This window comes from Sminthopsis crassicaudata, chromosome 3 (genome assembly GCF_048593235.1).
Source record: "Sminthopsis crassicaudata isolate SCR6 chromosome 3, ASM4859323v1, whole genome shotgun sequence".
Classification (NCBI taxonomy): Eukaryota; Metazoa; Chordata; class Mammalia; order Dasyuromorphia; family Dasyuridae; genus Sminthopsis; species Sminthopsis crassicaudata.
The window spans coordinates 401,904,531-401,925,767 of NC_133619.1; the positions used below are offsets into that span (position 1 = coordinate 401,904,531).

The window sequence follows — 21,237 nt, forward strand, 5'->3', positions numbered from 1 at the left end:
TTAGATATGATAAATCTCTGGAGAAAACTGAATGGAATAGAAGGGAGTAAGCTTTTTTGCTCTGTTGTGCATGGCACCTTCACAAAAATAAACCATGTATTAGGGCATTAAATCTTCATAAGCAAATGCAGAAATATTAAATGTACACTTTTAAGCCCACAGTACAATAAAATATTTAATAAAGGACCTTGGAAGCATAGATTAAAAGTTAATTGGAAATTAAATAATCCAATCCTAAAGAATGAATGCATCAAAGAACAAATCATAGAAACAATTTCATTAAAAAGAATGACAGAAATGAGACAATACTGCAAGAGCAGTATTTAAGGGAAAATGTGTATCTTCAGATATGTACATTAGTAAAATATAAAGACCGATCAGTTAGTTGGGCATGCACCTAAAAAACCTAGAAAAAGAACAAATTAAAAATCCCCAGCAAAACACCCAAATGAAATCAAAAGGAGAGATTAATAAAATTGAAAAAAATTTGAATAAATAAAACTAGGAGCTGGTTTTATGGGGCAGAATCCACTGTAAAATAGATAAATCATTGGTTATTTTGATTTAGAACAAAAAGAAAACCAAATTGACAGTATCAAAAATGAAAAAAGTGAATCCATTACAAATAAAAATAAAATTAAAGCATATTAGTAATTTTTCCCAATTATATGCCAGTAAACTGCCCACATTAATAGGAGAGTTGTAGAATATTTAAACAATTCTATTTTAGAAAAGTAAATTGAATGCGCTCCTTAAGAAAAAACACTTAGGACCAGATGGATTAATAAGTGAACTCTACTAAACATTTAAAGAAAAATTAATTCTGATACTATAAAAACTATTTTCAAAAATAGGTAAAGAATGAGTAATACAAAATCCTTTTTATGACACAAATATGGTTTTGATACCTAATGAAAGAGAGCAATAACAGAAAGAAAACTGTAGACCAATTTCCTTAATATCAATGCTAACAAGATTATAGCAATATATCACAAAGATCATATATCAGGATTAGGTGGCTTTATACCAGCAATGTAGGGCTGGTTCAGTATTAGAAAAAGCATCAGCATAATTGACCGTATTAATAACAAAACCAACAAAAATCATATAACTATATCAATAGATGCAGAAAAAATACAACACCCATTCCAGTTAAAAACACTAAAAAGCAGAAGAATCAGTGGAGACTTTTTAAAATAAGAAATAGTATATCTAAAACTAAGAGCAAGCATCTGTAAAGGGCATGCCAAATTTTATGTTTCCCCATAAAATTAGGAGGGAAACAAGGATATTATCATTCCTATTAATTCATTAGTATGCTAGAAATATTAGCTATTGCAATAAGACAAGAAAAAAGAAATTGAAGTTATTAGAATAGGCAATATTAGGAAAAAATCCCATCATTCTTTGCAGATAATGTAATGGTATATTTAGAAAATCTTAGAGAATCAACTAAAAAACTAGTTGAAACAGTTAAGAACTTCAACAAAGTTGCAGAATATAAAACAAACCCTTATAGATCATTAGCATTTCTATATCAACAAAATCCAGCAGCAAGAGATAAAAAGAAAACTTAAAATAATTGTAGACAGTATAAAATACTTGGTGGCCTCAGACACTTAACACTTCATAACTGTGTGACCCTGGGCAAGTCATTTAACTCCAATTGCCTTAGCAAAACAAAATAAATAAATAAAATACTAGACATACTTGGGGAATTTAAGAAATTAATTTTATTTTGAATTAATGAAATTTATTTTTATGAATTTATGAAAATAATTTGTGAAAATTATGAAAATTTGTGAAAATAATTGTTATGAATTTATGGAATTTATGAAAATTTATGGGGAATTTATGAAAATAATTACAAAATACTTTTCACAAATTAAGTAAGATCCAAATAATTTATATTATGTACCAAGATAAGGATAAATAGTTTTGATGTAAAAGATGAACTCATAAGGAGAGCATGGAAAAAATGTACTTACCCGATCAACAAATAAATAGAGTTTTTAACCATAGAGATAGAGAGGATTATATGAAATTTAAAAATTATATGAAATTAAATTAAATAAATAAGTAAATTTTAAAAAAATTATATGAAATAAAAAAAAAACTTTGCACAGACAGAACTAATACAATACAAAACTAATAATAATTTAGGAGGAAAATGGGAAAAATCATAGCAAGTTTTTTCTGATAATGGCCACATTTGTCAAATACATAGGGAACTGAATCCCATTTATAAAAACAAAGCTATTCCTCAGTTGATAAATGGTCAAATATATGAATAGGCATTTTTCAGACCAAGAAATCAAAGCTATCAAGGGTCACATGAAAAAAAAAATGCTCTTGATTGCTACTGATTATAGAGAAATGTAAATTAAAACAACTCTGACATACCATCTCATATCTATCAGATAGATTAATATGATAGAAAGAGGAAAATGACAAATGTGGGATGCACTGTTAGTGAAGTAAAGAACCAGTTCAACCATTCTGGACAACACTTTAGAATTATGCCTAATGGGACTATAAAAATGCTTATCTTTTGACCAGCAATACCACTAGATCTGTATCCCAAAGAGATCAAAGAAATGGGAAAAGGATCTCTTTGTACAGAAAATAATCATACTAGTTTGTGTGCGTGTGATGATAAAGATTTGGAAATAGAGGGAATGCCTATCAATTGGGGAATGAAAGAACAACTTGTGGTACAGGATTGTGATGGAATACTATTATGCTGTAAGAAATGACAAGGAGGATGTTTCAGAAAAATTTGGGAAGACAAATGAACTGAAGCAAAGTGAAGTGGGAAGAACCAGAACACTGTACATCGTAACAACAGTATTGTAAGGATGACTTAGTTTGCTCTGATTATGACAGTGATCTAAGACAATTCCAATGGATCAAAAATAAAATTCATCTCCAGGGAGAGAATTAATGATCTTTGAAAGCAGATTGAAGCATGCTTTTATATACTTTATTTTTTATTCTTTTATTTTCAACATGGATAATATGGAAAAATGTTTTATATGAATTCACATGTATAATATATAATACTGCTCGCCTTACTTGGGGAACAATATGATGGCACAGTCTGAAGACTCTCTAGTCTGCACTAGCTCTGTCTCCTTTACCTCTCATCCTCATGAGAAATGAAGGGTTTGGATCCTGACCATGCTCCCCACCATTGAGGAGTTATACACATGGATTAATTAGAGAATAATTATTGGACTAAGTTGTGTATTAAGGCAGCAGTAGTTGGGCAAAGAGAGAGACCACCGTGGGCATCAGGAAGGGTTCTTCCCATTTCTTAGTCTCCTATTTACCATCCCCTAACTGGGTGAATGTCCTATGTCCTCTCTTCATATAGCGCACTCTCCTTAACCTCATCAGCTCCTCTGTACCATCTCGGTTCTCTTAGCTCTATGTCCAGCCCGTGTCTCTCTCCTGCTCTGGTGTCCTGCATCCCCAGCAGCCTGTTGGACATTGCAAACTGGATACCCTGTAGGCTTCTCAAACGTGTCCAGTGTGGAACTTGCAGATCTTTATCTCTCCCAGACATCCTTATTTCTGTTGAAGGCACCTCCATCCTTCCAGTGACCCAGGTTCCCGACCTTGGAGGCAAAATCTAGTCTTCACTCCACACGCCCAGTTAGTTGCCAGTCTTGTTGATTCTGCTTCACAAACATCTCCAGCTTTTGTTCTTTTCTTCACACTTATACCACTATCATCTTAGTCTTGATCTTCATCACTCCTCGCCTGGACTATTGCATTGACCTCCTAGTCAGTTTCCCAAGTTTATTTGCATGTAACTACCTAAGTGATATTCCTAAACACAGGTTGTTCCCCTGATGAGTAAGCTTCCATGGCTTCCTTTTAACTTTAGGGTCAAGAATAAACTGCTCTGACTTCTAAAGGAATATATGGAATGGTTCCTCTATGGAATATAAAAGGGTGGTCTTCCCAGTACCTGGTGCAATGCCTTACAGTTAGTGGTTTTTAATAAACTTTTGTTGATTGATTGCTCTGAAAAATAATTCACATCCTTTGGAAATGGATTTATACCAAATGTTCTCTAGCTGATCCAGAATAATATTTTCAACTAGTGATGTCAAATTAAAATAAGGATTCCTGAGGGCTGCATATTGACTTAATTTTAAAACATACTATTTTCTTTATTTTATTGTACTTTTATTTATTTTGTTAAATACCTCCCAATTACATTTTAATCTGCTTCTGGATCCACTGAGAAAATTGTAGGCCTTTTATGATTATTTATTTTTTGTTGTCTTTGTATCACTTAATAAATGCTTATTGATTGATTGATTCTTCTGCACCTTAGGGGAATTTGCCTCTTTATTCCTCCCTCTGGCATTTTTCCCACTTATTCTGACTCTGGGATCCAGATTAGGGAAAAAGTTTAGAACACAGAGAAACTATTATAGCAGATATGCTTCTCTTTCCCTTCTATTACTCTCCTTGCCTGAAGGTACCACATGTACTGTCTCTTATTCTTGATCTGTGGCAGGACCTGCACTTGGAGCTACTTTTTTTGTAGGAGTGATAGGCTTGGGTTACTCCAGCTTCCCTCTTTTAACTTGGTCTTCTTTGTGAGCAAGGACAAGAAGAAGAGAGATAACTTATCAGGATGCTGGCTTTGGAAGAAGAACATTTATATTGAATTAATCCAAGCACGATTTACATCTTGATTTCTCTGGCACTTGGGAAGTACCGCAGATTTTTGTATTATCCAAAAGTTATGGCATATTTGGCCAGCAATAGGAGTCAAGGAGGAAGTCAACTCTCATGGGGTAAATTATCCTTTGGAGTTGCGCATGTAGGGATTTCCTACATTTAGGACTCAGACAACATCTAGTGTAAGCATTCTAATTCCTGGGAGATCTATGGATACTTCTCAGATTTGTGAATTTGAATATGAAAAAAAATTACTTCAGTATTTTCACTTAAAATTTAACATTTCTAAAGTTCTATAAAGTTTTAAAATATTAATCTGAGAGGTGGTCCATAAACTTTATCATATTTCCAAAGGGGCTCTGTGACACATTAAGAACCTCTTCCTTAGTCTATCCTTCATTTGACAATTGAAGAAACTGAGTCCCAAAGAGGTTAAGTACTGTTCTTCAAATCACACAAATTGCAGGCTTGGGATTTGAACACAGGCAGACCGAATTCAAACGTAGGACGCTTCTCTGATACATCATGATATGATTCTCTTCCTTGCTTTCCTCTTTTACCATCCTCCTTCTCCCCTTCCTCCTTTCATATCTTTACTTTCTTTGTTTCTTCCTCCTCCTCCAGCTACTCAACTCAGTTTCCTTCTCTCTGCTTCTGTTCCTCTGGATTTTGTTTTCTTAGCATTTCCCCAGCTTCTCTATTCTGTCAGAATCCTTCCCTTTCTCCTACTTGAGGCAAAGGGGTAAGAAAGGGTAAGAAATCACCACCTCTAGGTGGGATTAGTTAGAGAGGAAAGAGAATTTTCATTTGCAAATGAACTGAATGGGGAAACCTAATTTATAGCCTGTTTTGATGTGTTTTGTTTAGTTTTATGCAAATATCAGTGTTCTTTCCTCTGCCCAGTGTTCCCAAAGGGGAAGGCTAAGATGGCTTCTCCCAAGAGTATTTCCCAATGCAATTATGAGTCTTAAACTGAAGAATGAAATTCCATTCTTTAATGCATTTATCCTGTAACCTGCTTCCTATGGCTATTGATGTGTGTATCTTTTCATCCTACTGGATAAGAAGCTTTATGAGGACTAAAAACTATCTCCTTTAGACTTTGGAAAATCCTCAGTATGTAGCATGGTGTTTGCTTAAGTACAAAATTGTTATTGTTCAGCTGTTTCAGTTATGTCCCACTTTCCTTGCCCTCATTTGGGGTTTTCATGGCAAAGATATGGGAGTGGTTTGCTGTTTCCTTCACTAGTTCATTTTACATTTGGGGAAACTGAGGCAAACAGGTGATTGCCCAGAATTATGCAGCTAGGAGGTATTTGAAGTCAGAGATGAACTTAGAAAGATGAGTCTTCCTGATTCCAGACTTGGCACTCCTATGCCCTGTGCCACCTAGATGCACACAATTGGTACATAATATTTGCTGAATTGAACTGTATTCTTTTCTCCCACCTAATTTCTCTGTGTCTCTTCCCTCCCTACTCCTCTTTTCCTTCCAGCTATTCTCCTTTTATTATTATAATAAAATTACTTCTTTATACGTTTTTCTCCCAGAAGCACTTTAAAATTTCACAACTGAACAAAGCATTCCCTTCTTCCTTATTCTAAATTTGCGATTTCTTAAAAAAAGGGGGGGGGAGCTGATGAACATTTACATAAAGTGGATTTTTTTCAAGATTTATAGTGAATGTGGGTCAGCTAGGTGGTGCAGTGGATAGAGTGCCAGCTCTGAAGTCAGAAGGACCTGAGTTCAAATGTGGCCTCAGACACTTAACACTTCCTGGTTGTGTGACCCTGGGCAAGTCATTTAACCTCAGTTGCCTCAGCCAAAAAAAAAAAAAAAAAATTAAAATGAATGTTTAGATCATTGGGCAAATAGGAATGTCTGGGGAGAAGTTTTTGCTATGACTGTCTCTCCAAAGAGTGGAAGAAGGGGGACTAAAACCACTGTATGAGAGGAAGCTACAGGATGCAGGTGGTTAGAGATCAGGAGAGCTGAGATGGAATTCTGGCTCTGTCCCTAAGGAATTCTGGGACTTTGGACAGTCTGGAGCCTTGGAGAAGTACAAAAAGTGATACTGATGCTGGTCTGGAAGATGATAATACTGCCACAAAGTGGGAACTTAATGGATTCATCTCCTTCCTTTTGCTCTCTGTGCACCTGATAGCCTCCCACGGCCCTCTGCTGTCTGAGGGTGGTACTACTGCCCTTGCTTGAGCTGGGATGCTTTCTCCCAGTCCTCCCCTGCCCCAGCTCTAACTGGTTGGCTGAGCTGGCTTGGCACCCCACTAACCTCCATCTGCTTTGTCTCCCCCTCCCCTTCTCTCTCCTTCTGCCCTTGCAGCACTGCCAGTAACTCCAACCGCAGCACGCCTGCCTGCTCCCCCATCCTACGCAAGCGGTCCCGCTCACCCACCCCACAGAACCCGGACGGAGACACCATGGTGGAGAAGGGCTCCGACCACTCCTCCGACAAGTCTCCATCGACACCAGAGCAGGGGGTCCAGCGCAGCTGCTCTTCCCAGTCCGGCCGCAGTGGCAGCAAGAACTCCAAGGTGAGATGGGGGCATGTGGGCTCCAGCTGCTGATGGGGAGATGGGGGCAGGGGCGGGAAGTGCCCTGGCGGGGTACCCAGGGCCCCCTGAGACTCCGACGGGTGGGACGGAAAGAGGGAGACAGGAGGGGCCAGACTAACACATCAGGGGTGAATGAATGATGCCCATAAACCAGCTTTCCCTCAGTTGAAGTGGGAGTCGGCCTACCTAGGAAGGAGACTCGGGGCTCTTCCCAGGGAGAATACTCTAAGTGGATGGGAGATAGGAAAGAGAAGAGGCTTTTGTCCCATTCACCTCATTCAGGTTTCATTTCAGGATGTGAGCTAGAGTTGCCAGAGAGAGTTAGGAAGACCCTTCTTTATGTGTTTTCTTTATTCTCCTTTCTTTCCTGGACCTGTCATTCCCTTGTTAACAGTCAGCTCAGCCCTCAACCTACACCATCTCCTTATTACCAGTCAGCTTAGTAGTTAGTGTCACAGAAGTGACCCACAGGAATGGGTCCAACTCCGGGACCCTATAGCATCACTATATGTTAGCACCCTGTCACCTCCATCAGACCCTGCCTCCTGGGCGGGGTTCCCAGGGTCTGAGGCCCCAGGTGGAAAGGGGCAGGGGCAGCTCAGTACCCTTGCTGCTGAGTGACTAAGACAAGGTGAGTCGGAGCTCCTTAAGTCCCTTGATCGTGATAATAAAGCTGATTAGTCATTGGAACCATAAAGATTTCCTCTAGAACTATTTAAGGGTTAGTGCATTATACTTATATTACTTTAGTGCCATTATTATGGAGTCTTGGGGAAGTGGGGAAAGGGTGGAGAGTCAGAGACATTTTTGGTCTAGTTGCATTTCAGGGAAAAAAACCCAATAGTAGGAGTTGTGACATGGGATGTCTGTCCCCACAGGTTACTGCCCTTCATCCTTGGACCCTCATGTACTGGGAAGGGGGAGGGAACCTCTGGGAGTAGGGGGTGGGGGGCTTTCTTCCCACCTGACTTTGTCTCTTGATTTCTTGTTCTTCTTCCCCTTCCTCTCCATCCCTTAATCCCTTCTCGTGCATGCTCGGTCTTAGTCTCACAAGCGCCTCTCAAAAGTAAGACACCATCTCTCTGTCTGTCTTTCTCTTCCCTCTGCAGTAGAACTATCTGTAGTGCTCAGCAAACCAACCCTGAAACTGTCTTGCTTGGTCCTTTTCCCAGAGGGGCAGGCTCCACTTTTGTCCTGGCAGGTTGGCTTGAAGTCACTGAGGGTTATTTGTGTTGAATCAGAGATCTGAGAAGAGTCCCACTCATCACACCTGGGATTACTCTACCCACTGATTCATTCCCTGCCTCCAAGACACAGCCACACGCTGACTCTGCATTACTCTCCATTTCCTCCATATCTGGTGCTGACTATTGTTCAGAACTCTACCAGTGGCAGTTTCATTTATTCAGGGAGTGGAGGGTACATCCCTAATTAAGGAATCCCTAAAGCAGACTCACCTATGGGTCTTACCCTACCCTGCCATGGTGGCTTGGCTGGGGAAAGGCTAATAAGTCTGGATTCATGCAGTGTCCTAATGGTCCCCCATCATGTATATTACATATCAGTGACCTCAAGAGACCACCTGAACATTCCCTCTCCCTCTTACCAAGTCTTTCAGAGCAGCTCAGCTTAAGCATCCCTTATCAACATCCCTTATCCCCCTCTCCCACAGTCCTGTGGAATGTGGAGATACTTAGGTTCTTGTATCTTGACCCGGAAATGGAATGCATACAGTGGTAGGACATGGTACCAGTGCCCCAAGGTGGGTGAGCTGAAAGAAGGTCCAGTCAGATCTTAGGTGGATGTGTGGAGTGCTCTCTAGTGACCTTATAACTTCAGAAGGATGTGGGGTCCTTGGAAGGAAAGCCAGGGATAAATATGAGAAATGATCATTCAACATGAGAAATAAACTGAGGAAGAAAGGAGCAAGGAACAATAATCTCAAGAGAATTTTTTAGATCTAAAAGAAGAGAAGACTGATAATTGACTTCTTAACAGTCTTCCAACATTTCAAAGGTTATTTGGGAGAAGATGATAGGCATTTGTTCTCCCCTTCAGTGGAAGAAAATTTGAAAAATGATGGGGCTTAAGATACAACGGGAAGATTTAATTTAGAGATACCTCTTAGACATGAGAATTGTAAGTTAAGGGTACTAGATCATAAGCTCCAGAGATGTAGAGCTGGAACTTCAGAAGCCTCATATAACTTCTTTTTTTTTCAGATTTAAATATTCCCCAAGCTTTTATCTAAGCCCTTCATATTATAGATGAACAAACTGAGGCGCATAGATATTAAGTGGCCTGCCCAAGATCACACAGGTATTAATTAAATGGCAGAACCAGGGCTTGAACTACAAATTTGGTAGCTTTTCTACTTCATGGAAATGGCAGAATCTCTTTTCTCAAGATATTTAAGGCAGATTGACACATTTCGTGATTTTAGTAGTGTAGTCATGCCTGCAATTAGAGAGCTGGCTGAGATCACCTCAAATGCTCAAGAAATACTATAGCCCTTAGCAACCTGCCCAAAGTGAGGAGAGATCAGCTCCAGAAGATGGAGCTCCCCATGGTAGATAACTTGCTTAAAACAAGGTCATTTTATTTCTCTGTCCTCGGGATGCCGCTCAGAAAACCCCTTGGTCTCCAGCCCTTGCAAAATTTCAGCACAACGAAGGTGCTCAGTGTGTGATGGCTGATAATGATGCAAGAATCTATTTTTTAAATTGAGAACTTGATTATCCTGGGCCCTGTGATTTTTCTTACTGTCAAGAAGCCTCTATGTTAGTAAGGGAGATAGACTGTATAATCCAAAAAACTACAATTAAGCACTGTACTCTAAATCACACATGAGTGGTATAAACAAACAGTTCAAGTGATATCTGAACTGGGCCTGAACAAAAATGGGCAAAACTTTGATAAATGGGACAGGTGAAGGTGGGCTGGGATCAGTGAGTCAGCCAGTTCAGTTAGACAGTAACCTAGCTAAAAGTAAAAGCGCCCACTTTGTCCTAACTATATGAGGGAGATTTAAAGATAGTGATGTGGTCCCTACTCTCATGGAGCATTTAGTCTGCTAGGGAAGATGAAACAAAATAAATGATTCTAAGTTCTTGGAAAGAAGTTCAAATAAGGTACTCTGGAAATTCACAGACCACATAATTAAGGGAAATCATAGAAGGGAAAAGGAAGAGATAGTATTTGAGCCAAGCCTTGAAGAATGTAACCAGTGAAGATTGTGAAGGAAGGGCATTCCACACAGAGGTAATTAATTACATGAGCCAAAGCCCAGAGATGAGAGACTTGGAGGCTCGTGCAGGAGCTGCTCTGGTTTGGTTGGTCTGCAGAGCATGTCGGGAAGGTGTGAGAGACCGCTGGGAAGAGGGTCTGGCTAGAGGAGCTTGGGGAAGATCTTGGACTGTAGGAGGTTGTGAGCAGTGGGAAAAGCAGGAAAGAGATGCTGGAGAAGATGAAGCGGGCGCAGAGATTCTATATTACTGACTGAAGTTAGCGAGCTAAGGCCCTGGGCAAGGGGACTCTGATCTAGCTGGAGGGGCCTGTTGCACCCTCGCCCGGCACTGAGACTGACATCTGCAGGACACTCGATGTGAGATTAGAGAATGAAGAATTTCCCTCCTCTGGAAGGGCAGCAGGAAGAACACCAGCACGGTGAAAACGAGAATCTCCTGGAGTATTTTGCCCAAATAATATCATGTAGGAGGAGGCTGTAGAAATGGGGGAGGGGAGCTGTCTTCTGTCTCCTGTTACCCAGAAGCCATAAGAAATGTCTGGGGGTGACCAGAGTGAGCCCTAATTAGGAGAGGAACTGCCCAGGTCCTCATTCCCCTCATCTTGCACCCCCTGAGGAAGCCTTGCTGCTCGCCGTCCCACCCTAGGACCACCTCGCCTGACCGAGAATCAGACTCAAGAGTCCCCCAGCTCCCCAGCTCCTTTGCTACCGAAATGGGTTAGCTCTTTCTAGCAGCCCCGGAGCTGCTCCCTGCCCTGGGCCTGGCATAGGTGCGTTTCCCTCCTGGGAAAGTGGAGTTTCTTGTTTGTGGTGCTTCCACCCCGACTCCTGCAATCATGGTTTTGAGCCACTAGAGGGAGCCACAGAACCTGACACATTTCCCCACAGAGTCCCAAGTCAGTGCTGGGTCCCCTCTCAGTGTTGCAAGTCCTGGTCCAGCAACTGTCCCCTGTGCTCGGTGTGTTTGCTCAGTCCGTGATCCTCTTTTGGGCCTCTGTGGCGCTGACCCTCTTCCCCTTTGTTTTACGTCTTTCCTCTCCCCCCACTTCAGTTCTAATTCTCTGATTTTCTTTCCAGTATGACAGACTTAACCTGATCAAAGTAAGAGTCATTTTTTCTCCCCCCACCACAGCTGTCCAGCCACCAGTGTTGTCCCCAGCCTCCTCCCACCCCGTCCCTTAGTACTTGGTAGATTTCCCCAGTTCTCAGGGCAGCGTTTAATGCCACGGTAACAGCTCCCCCTCCTCGTCCATCTCTGGCTCCTTTAGCTGTTCCCTGGCTTCTGCTAAAGAGAGGGACAGGGTATTCTCTGCCCTTGCCATGCTGCTCCCTGTGGGGCTGCCAGCAACGTAGTTCCGTTGATTCTCCCTTCCCTGTGGCCTAACATGAAAAGCTTCCCAGAGCTGTTCCCCAACCTTCCAGTGACTTCCAGAACCTGTCCCTCATGTCCTTCCCCCTCCTCCTCTGCCCTTTGTGGTAAAGAAAGCACGTAGGGCTTCTCTGGGTGGGCTAAGGCAGAACAGGCCCCTTCACTTGCTGTTAGATCTCCCCCTTCCACTTTCAGTAACCAGGCAATGAGGTTGATAGTGTCTGTAACCTCTTGCAGACTGGACCCATGCCTAAGGCAGAATTTGATGAAGAAGAAACAGAGATAGGGCAGTCAGTTGAGATGGCTCAGTCCTGGACTTCTGGGGCTTGGCAAAGGCTGGGCAGGGTCAGAGTGAGTGTGTATGTGTGTGTGTGTGTGTGTGTGTGAGAGAGAGACAGAGAGACAGACAGAGACAGTGAGTGACAGATAGAGAGACAGAAAGGCACTAACACACTACAGAGAAACAGAGAAGCAAGGAGGGAGGAAGAGATAATTAACCTTGGCCAGGCTACAGGGACAATGTTTCTAATCCCGTAATCCCAAGAGGTATCAACTTTCTTCAGGAAGAGAAAATTAGTTTTCAAGACTGGCTGGATTTTGTCCAGTTAATTAAGAACCCCAAGGTAGGATAAGGGACTGTGGTGATAAAAGCATGGAATCAGGTGACATTGGGTAAGCTCATGAAAATCTTTGCCTAGGGAGCTGGGGAGTCAGCTTGCCCAGCCGCCTAATAGTGCAGCCTTAGACAAGGTGAATCACAGAGGATGCTGTGAACATGAGCTTATATTTACACGTTACTCAGTGGTCACAGAGTTCTTTTCATGTGTGGTACCATGTCAGTCATTCACATTTATGGGACATTTTAGAAAAACAGTATGTAATAGAGAGAACTGCATCCAAGAAGATCTGAGTTCAAGTCACCACTTCTGACACATCCATACTGACTGTGTGACCCTAAGCGAGCACTCTCATTGTTCTGGTAACTCTTTAAGACTAAATTGTAAAGAAGGTATCAGTTTCCACTGGCAAAGAGTCCCTCATCTGACATCTCCCTTGCCCTGTGAAACCACCAAGCAACACAAGGATTCTCACGCCCATTTTATAGGGGAGGGGATGGATGCTAAGTGAGCTCAGGGACTTGCCCCGGATCCCACAGTGAGTGCATTAGCAGAGGAGGTGCTACAGTGAAGCAGAGAGGGATGCATCGGGACTTTGGGGCCAGGTCTGTTAACTCTAAGCCCAGGGCTACTTCCAGCGTACTATGCTGCCCAGTTTTGCTTGAATAACACACCTAGGAGCTGGGTCGCCTTGGCTTCCTGTATCTAATCTCTCTTGTAATCCCCCTTAACCAGGGATGAAGGAGCTGGTCTTGACTTCTCTAATTTTTAAAGGCTAGAATTGGGCACAAGAGGTGAGATATCTCAGTCACTGGGCAGCAGCTGCAGCCCTCACCGGGCATGTCCATCCATCGATCTCATCCTCCGTCCCTCTCTGTCCTCAGGCACACATGAGCATAGAGTCGTATTGTATCGAAGGTGAGCTTTTCCAGACTAGCTGGCATTCTCAGACTCAGACATAGGGGGTAACTAGTTAGCTGGCACTCTTCCATCTTTTTCCATAAGGAAATTCTCTGATTCTTAAAGAAACCCTGATTCCTCCCTCCATCAGAATTAGTCCAAGTGGAGGAACTCAGTCTTGTCCAGGCTCCTTCCCTAGAAATAGGGATAAGGTTGCAGCCACACAAGAAAAGGGGGAGAGAGCAAGGCTTTGGATTCTTTAGATTTTTTCAGTTCGTTCACAGAGCTCTTAACTGTGGACCCCAGACCAGCTTCCTCTTAGCATCTCCATGTAGATGAGCTCCCTTTGCCCAGGGCTGGCAAAAAGGACCCCAGAGGAGTCTTTGTTTTATTTTATAAATTCCCTAGGAAATATATTAGGACAGGAGTTTTCATCCTTTCTCTCAGATCCAGATTTGAATGAGGGAGCTTGCATGTAGCAGTCCTACCCACAGGACTGCCCTCCCATCCCACCCACCCCAGAAAGGGGCTGCCTCGGAGCACAGGGCGGGTGGAGTTTCTCTCTGTACTTGCTCCAGCTTGGACAGCTTTAGGGCAAGGTCCCTGATGCCCACAGAGAGCATCCCTGTCCTCCATCAGAAGGCCTGAGGTTTCTGATGGGGAAGCCTGTCTATGTTCTAGCTGTTGCTGGGGCTGTTGTCCGGCTGCCACCCCAGCTTCACTGGGGACTCCAGCATGCATTGCTCAGGGGTGGGGGGCTCTTGTCAGGGTCCCTTGATTCCCTCACCTTGAAAAAAGGACGTCCTCCCTTTGCCCATAGAATGGATATTAAACTGCTTTCGGACTCCTGCCTACCCTACCTTCCTCTGCTGTTCATGTAATTGTCCTGCCTCCCCTTCCCCATTGCCCTGAGCTATTGATGCTCTGGCCAGTCTTACTATCTTTACCCTGACTAATTTTACCTTCTCTTTTATTTTGTCCTTTCAGAAAAGCCAGAGTTGGTATAACGTAAGTACTCGTGTTTCTCTTCACTCTGGGTACATGTAAGGTGGGTGGGTGGGGGTGAGGGGGGCAGGGGATGAGATGGTCTGGAGATCAGCTTGGCCCTTGTACTAGGACTCTAGGCATGGGGGTCAGGGAAGGGCAGGTTCTCTCCTCGCCTATTCCCTCCTTCAGAGCCTCTGCTACACAGATATTACTGCCCCAATCCAGAATACATTGGGTGTGGGGTTATTAAAGGATGTCAGACTGAGCTAAGAAGGTAGCTCTTTGCCCTTTCTCTAGCACGTACTAGAAAAATGGGTAATTCAGTGAACAGAATGGTTTTCCATATGAAGGCATAGTTCTTTCTAGTGCTGGATGAAAGATGGCTGGCATAGGGGGCAAAGAAGGATTTTGGGGAGGTTGAATAATCATGACCAGGTCAGGGGATGACTTGGGGTACAGGACCATTTCTACCATGTGGCACTTAAAAAAGGAAAATAGGACTAGATTTACAAAGGCAATAACATTAGGCAGAAGTTGAAGTTTAAGACCTATTCTTCAGAAACTTTAACTTCATAAAGGATACATAAAGGAAAATCAAATCCAAATAAGTAAAGGTATATGGACCATGATTCAGAACATAAAATCCAGACCAAACTGTCAAGGAAGAGAAATAATGAAAAGAACGTTTAATGAAAGAAAATTAGTAAAAGTAAGAAAGTAGAAGGAAAAACTTTTTGAATTAACAAAGAAGAGAAGAAATAGATAACTAAATATATATTGTAACGATCAGACCTGTGATTTCAGTGATGTTGGGAGCTCCTTCCCCCACAAATTCAGATCAGCGTATTCTCTGAAATCAATGTTCTTAAGTGAGTTGCTTGGGTCTTTAAGAGGTTGTGACTTTCCTGGATAACATAAGCAGAATGTGTCAAAGGAATCTTCTGCAGCAGAGCTCTTTCTGGCTCAGAAGCCAATTCTGTGTCCTAAAAAGAAATTGATAAATTAAGAGTAGGTGAGGTAGAGAGAGATTGGCAGGGACTAAGGTGGCGGGGGGGGGAAGAAAGATGACAAATATGGCCAGGTAGAATAGTTTTCACTTTGTAGGAGCTTGTTTGTAACTGCATAGGTTTGGGGGAGGAAAAAATTATGGAGTCATTCTTGAATTCTTCTTCTCATTACCTGATCTCTGTGTGGAGGAACAGATGGTCCTGAGAGAGATATCACCTCCTTGGTCATGTTGAAATGAACCTTAATATCTTAAACCTTCTCCTAGAGTGCTGTTGGCAAGTTACCCAACTGAGCTTCCTGAAGCCCAACTGTACTTTGTCCTTTGGCTCAGTGGAGAATTTATATTAGGAGATAGGCGTCTAAGTGACTTGGAGTAACCTCATTTTATACCTGATTATGCTTCTTAATCCTTAACATCACGTTTATAGTCTCTTCAGTCCTCTCTGTATCACTTCACCTCTCTTCCCAGAAACCTGGTGCTGGAAGCTGTTTCTGGAGAAGGACCATCACCCATTTCCTGACCTCTGGGCCTTTGCAGTACTTTGGCCAACTTGAAGAGAGAGTGTTTATGTTGGGGTGGGGGGGAGGTGAAGAGGGAAGGAAGGAGGGCAATAAACAATATCAGAGCAAAGATTCCCCTATAGTGAGAGATGTATGCATCCTGGGCTAGGAAAGAAAGAGAGAACCAAGGCCTAGATACAGTGTAGGGACTTGGGCCAAAATCAGTATGAGCATTGTGTATCCATATTTATGTACAATGGTGTCCTAACATTTGAGTACTAATCTGTTCCCATGAGATCTTAAAGGTTGTTCTCCAGTGCGATTGAGTGTCCAGCCCATGTTGAATTGAGCTTAGGGATGTATGGCCCTCAGTGTCCCACTGAATCCCTAGAAGGCAGGCCCTGAGGCTAGGAGAGGGGAGAGACAATAAACATTCCCCTCATCCCTAATCCTACCTCATTTCTGAAGCCAAAACATTGACCCTGGGATCTGAATTCTGATTCCCTTGTCCACTTACTCAGGACAGGGTCATTAACCAATCTCTTTTGTTTAGAGATGGAGGTGGAAGTGAGCTGGGGTGCCTGTCTTACTGAGGATCTTGTCTGACTGATCCAAGCTTCCTTTTGGGATGTCACACATTTTTCGACACCTAACTCCATTCCTTCCCCCCCCCCCCCCCCCAATCCAAGGGAGCTGTATGCTATGCACTCTAGAAAGGAGAAAGAAGCCTGAAACAATGAAACTGGATGATTAAAATAGTTTTCTTATCAGAATTTGAGACACAACTCTTGCATTCCTCTAATCTCTAATTTCACCATTGCTCTCTTTTCTTTGTCTTAAAGAGTTTACTGATTTTTCCCCCTCACTTTTCTCCTGTCCTTTTTTTTCCCCTCCTTTTCTTCCTCCCTTTTCTTCCCTATGCCCTTTGCTTTTTCTCTTTTTTCCCTTTCCCCCTTCCCTTGAAATCTAGCTTTCTTTTCCTCTTCTCCCTATTCCTTTTCCTTCCTTGCCTTATTCTTTTACCTTGGTTTCCAAGCATGAATGGGCCAAAATTGCTGTCATCAAATTAACAGAGCTGGGGGTCCTGTAGATAGACCATGTGAGAGGCTGGGTTCTACAACTAGGGACCCAAATGTCAGGGACACTATGCTTGTTTTGGGTCCTAGAAAGCCCCTGAAGTTCTGATGATGAGCAGATATATTAGAAGATAACATACTAACTGGAGACATCCAGAGGTTTGATGTGAGAATTCAGATAGATTCCATCTGCAGTTAGAAATGCTGAAAAGCTGCGTCTCTTCCTGCTCCATCCTTACAAATCAGTCTTCCCAAAGAAATTGGTTTCTTTTTTCTACCTGCTGTGGTAGACTACTCCAGGAAGCCAAATGAATTAATTCTTGACCATCTACCCACCACAAATCATTAGCTCACTGTGGTTTTTTTTTTTTTTCCCAAAGATAACTTAAATTGTTGCTTATATCTCAAAATTCCTTTCTGTGTTATCTTACACTAGAGATTCCTTCTTGGACCCAGACATGACAGAATTTGGGGCAGACCATAATTAGCCTTTCCTCTTCTTCCTTCTCCTTCCTGTCCTGCTCACCAAACACTTATGTACTTATACATAATCTCTCTTCCTCCACCACCACCTAAAACACTCAACAATTTCTGTGTCTACTGAGTTCTAGCTCAGGTCCCCTAGTTGTGTTATCTTCCCTTTATCTACCCCCAGGGGCCCTCAGTCCGGTTTTTCTCTTGGTCCTATAGAGATTGGCTGCGTACTTGTACGAGGTGATTGAGGAGGGTAAGGTAAGGGAGAGAGAACCAAGCTGAGTGACTACAGTGGGAGGAGGCAGAAGAAATGGCTAGTGGCCTGGGGCTTCTGTTCCGGAGAAAGAGAAGCAGGAAGTAGAGACCAGGGTAGCCATGTCTAGTGGGAAGGTGGTGAGGGAGGCCAGTGAGAGCTGGGGCCCTCAGCTAGAGAACGTGCTCTGCTGCATGCTGCTTAGTCTCTATGGTTCTCATGTTGATATCCTTTCTCTCTCATCTTTCTGTTTTTTCTCCATGTGTTTTTCAGCATGAGAGACAGCACATCCGGAGAGTAAGCACCGGCTGCCTTCTGTGTACTTATTGTAGTCCCTAGTGCCCTCGAGGGGCCAGCTGAAAGCAGTTCTGGGAGTTGGGCTGGGGGGGAGCTGCCTCTCCCCCTTTGAGGCTGGCCTCTTTTGGAGGCCATTCTGGCCTTATCCAGAAATACTGCCTGTGCCATAAGATAACCTGTGCCAGGCTGGCGTTGTGGGTAGTCAGTGGCTTTATCGCATGGCAGAGCCCTGCACGGGCAAGCCCGAGTGCTTGGGTAATCCAGACTTTGTGCCTGCTGTGGTCACTGGCTGGGCTTCCCAGCCATGAGCCATAGACCACAGGCTTCAGCTCAGGCCCGCTGATGGGTGCCGGAGCCTGCATCCGAGAGCACACGTCGGCCCCTTTAGAGCAGCCTTCCACGTGACTCCATCAGCAGACCCTTGCCCTAGCCCTACTGCTTTGAACTGGTTTTCTTGATGTTCCCCTCTGAGCCTGTTTGATCCTCCCAATCAAGGGGCGACTAGGTGGCAATGGGCCTGGAGTCAGGAAGCCCTGAGTTTTATTCCTGCCTCAGATACAGCTAGTGAATCTGGGCTGGTCAGATAAGGGTGAAAACCCTTATCTGCCTCCATTTCCTCAATGGTAAAATAGGGTAAAAAGAGCACCTGCTCCCAGGATTGTCATGAGGATCAAATGAGATGATATTTGTAAAGCACTTAGCATAGTGCCTGGCACATGGTGGGTACTTAATAAATGCTTGTTCCCTTCCTCTTCCCACTTAAACACTGCATCTCTGATGCTGTCTTTCTAGAACGATTCCCTTCTCCTCTCCTCTTCCCCCTTGCCTTTCCTTTCTTCCAACTGTCAGCTAACTTCCCTTTTTCAGAACCTTCCTGAAAGGTGACAATGCCCATTTGCCATTCTCTGTGCAGATTACCTTGAGGGATAGGTGCCAGCACTCGGGGAGTTTCTCCCCACGTGATTAAGGATTGAGCCAGCTTTGATGTGTGGCCAAAGAAAGCTCCATCAGGAGCCAAAGCTGCTGAGACAAGCGTTGCTTAGGGGGAGGATGTCCCCCCAAGACACTGCCAGGTCCCCTAGAGAAGGCAGGGAGCCCAGCCCAGCCTGAGAACCAGGAAAGCCCCTCTCCCGGCTCTCCCCATTTCTCGGGGTCTCACAGCACTGAAGCAGGAATCCTCTCTCACATCCCTGTCAAGGGAATATATGCTGTTTATGTGAAGACAACCAATTATGTCCTCAGGCTGTCAACACCACTTCTAAATGGTTTTAACTGTTAGGAAGTGGGTCTTTATATGGAGCTGCAGTCCCCTCCAGTTTTCCAACTCATTGCCCTGGGTCCTAGCAAATAAATTCAATCCTCCTCCCATGTGGTAGCAGCCATAGTGCTTGAAGACAGGCTGTGACCCCTACCCCCCATCCAGTCGTAGGCTCTTCAGGCTAAAAAATCACTAGGGCCATCAATCGATCTTGGACATGGACCCAGAAATGAACACTGCTTTCAGATAGGATGTGACCAGAACAAAGGCATTTAAAGCATATTGCTGGGGAATCCACCATTCTTCCTAACACCAAAAAGTCAGATACTTGGGGGGAAAGTAATAGATAAGATAGTAAAAGGTAGAGGAGGAAAATAAGCAGGAAGGTGAATTCAGAATGATCAAAAGGAAAGATTTAAGGGAAAGGTATCTTCCATATTCTTTGTCCTAGTGAACAGCACGAGACCCCCCAGGGTCATAGGCATGCAGTCACTCCCTTCTACAGGATCTGTGCAGGAGGGCTCATAGTCTATGAGTATGGGTGCATTCTTTGGGCTGGAGGCAGCATTGGGATTCTCCCTCCTCCAAAGGTGTGAGTCAGTTTGCTTGCCTTCTCTTCCCGATGTGATTTTTTTGGCATGTTCTGACTGCATAGGAGCCTTGGATTGACAAGTACTTAGTGCCATAGAAAGTCTGGAAACTTCTGCTATTCTGATTATCAAGTCCTCTAAAAAGGACTTAAGTTAGTGGGCAGCTTCCTGCTGCCTACACTATAGTATCCTAACGGATGAAGGGATGGTTCTGGAAAAAGTTAAGGGGAGAGGGAGCCAGGGGGATTTACAATCAAGCAGATGGGATCAGAGGAAGATAACCTAAAAAGACCAAGATAGCAGCAGGCAAGAAGTGCTAGAAGGCGAGGATAGCCTCTGGGCCATCCCTTACCTTCTTTCCTAATCAGCCCTAATCCTGATTTACTGTGTCTTGCCTCCTCCAATTCTTAAGCTTGTGTCCTCTACTCCTACATTGGGCTCTTCTTTTCCGGCTGCAGCATCTACTCTGAGTCTCTTCATACTCCCATTTCCCTAGCTTCTGGGCTTCCCGTAACCAGTTCAGTTGGAAGCGTCTTTCTCCCAACAGAGGTCAATGCTCTGCCCAAATTCCCTTCTCCCCCAACCCCTCTGCCTCTGCCTCTTGCCGGTGAGGATCGAATAAGCACCAGGCAGTCCTGGCTTCTCATGTTTGTGATAGAGTTAATATTTACCGTGGGGCTACTTCCCCCTCGGCCGGCCTTGGGATCCTGCTTACAATGCATCTCTTCATAAGCAGGGAGGGAGGCAAAGGTGGATGAGTGTGGAGGTGCATCCTCCTGGACGTTATCTCCTTGGGTGTAACTGCTCCCACCCTTTACAGCTGGGACAAACAGAAGGCCCTTGTCTTGTCCTTTAGTGATACTATGAGATAAGGATTCTTAACTTGGTGTCTGTGGAGTTCTAATTGATAACTATTTTAAAACCATTCCTTGGCAACCTTGTATATCTTATTTGATGCAACTGAAAACATTATTCTAAGCAGGGGTCCCTGGGATCTGTCAGAGTACCAGAGGGATCCATGGCATGAAGTTAAGGACCCCTGTGAGGGAAGTTTTTTCAGTCTCATGGCTCTTCTAGGTTTGGGATCAGAGGTGGGAGGGAAGAGGTCCCATGGGGAGCTGTTGTTAAATCCTGCCCTGGTTAGGCTAAGAGTCACATAGCCTGGAGAAGGATGATTAAGGAAGGGTAGGGTTGTGGACTTGTTTGTGACTATAGGTCATATATGTCTGTATTAGAGAAATTACTCATTCAATGTTTATTCAAGAAATCTTTATTGAGCTACTGATGTATACAAAGCAGTCTGGGAGATACACGTGTATAGCCAGAAACATACAGAATCAGAATCAATAAATTTAGAGTAGAAAGAAACTACAAGCCATGTAGTC

At 43.4% G+C, this 21,237-nt stretch overlaps 1 protein-coding gene across 14 annotated transcripts in view; it reads left to right on the top strand.

Annotated features, from left to right (window-relative positions):
- The window catches only part of GRAMD1B (GRAM domain containing 1B), a 314,117-nt gene that overhangs the window by 257,184 nt on the left and 35,696 nt on the right, over positions 1 to 21,237 (top strand). For 13 of the 14 annotated variants that reach the window (XM_074302711.1, XM_074302718.1, XM_074302710.1 and 10 more), the window contains 2 exons: positions 7,044 to 7,254; positions 14,396 to 14,416. In XM_074302711.1, the coding sequence (XP_074158812.1) occupies positions 7,044 to 7,254; positions 14,396 to 14,416 (232 nt within the window). The remainder of the gene's footprint in view (positions 1 to 7,043; positions 7,255 to 14,395; positions 14,417 to 21,237) is intronic. The other variant, XM_074302713.1, reaches the window with a different exon arrangement.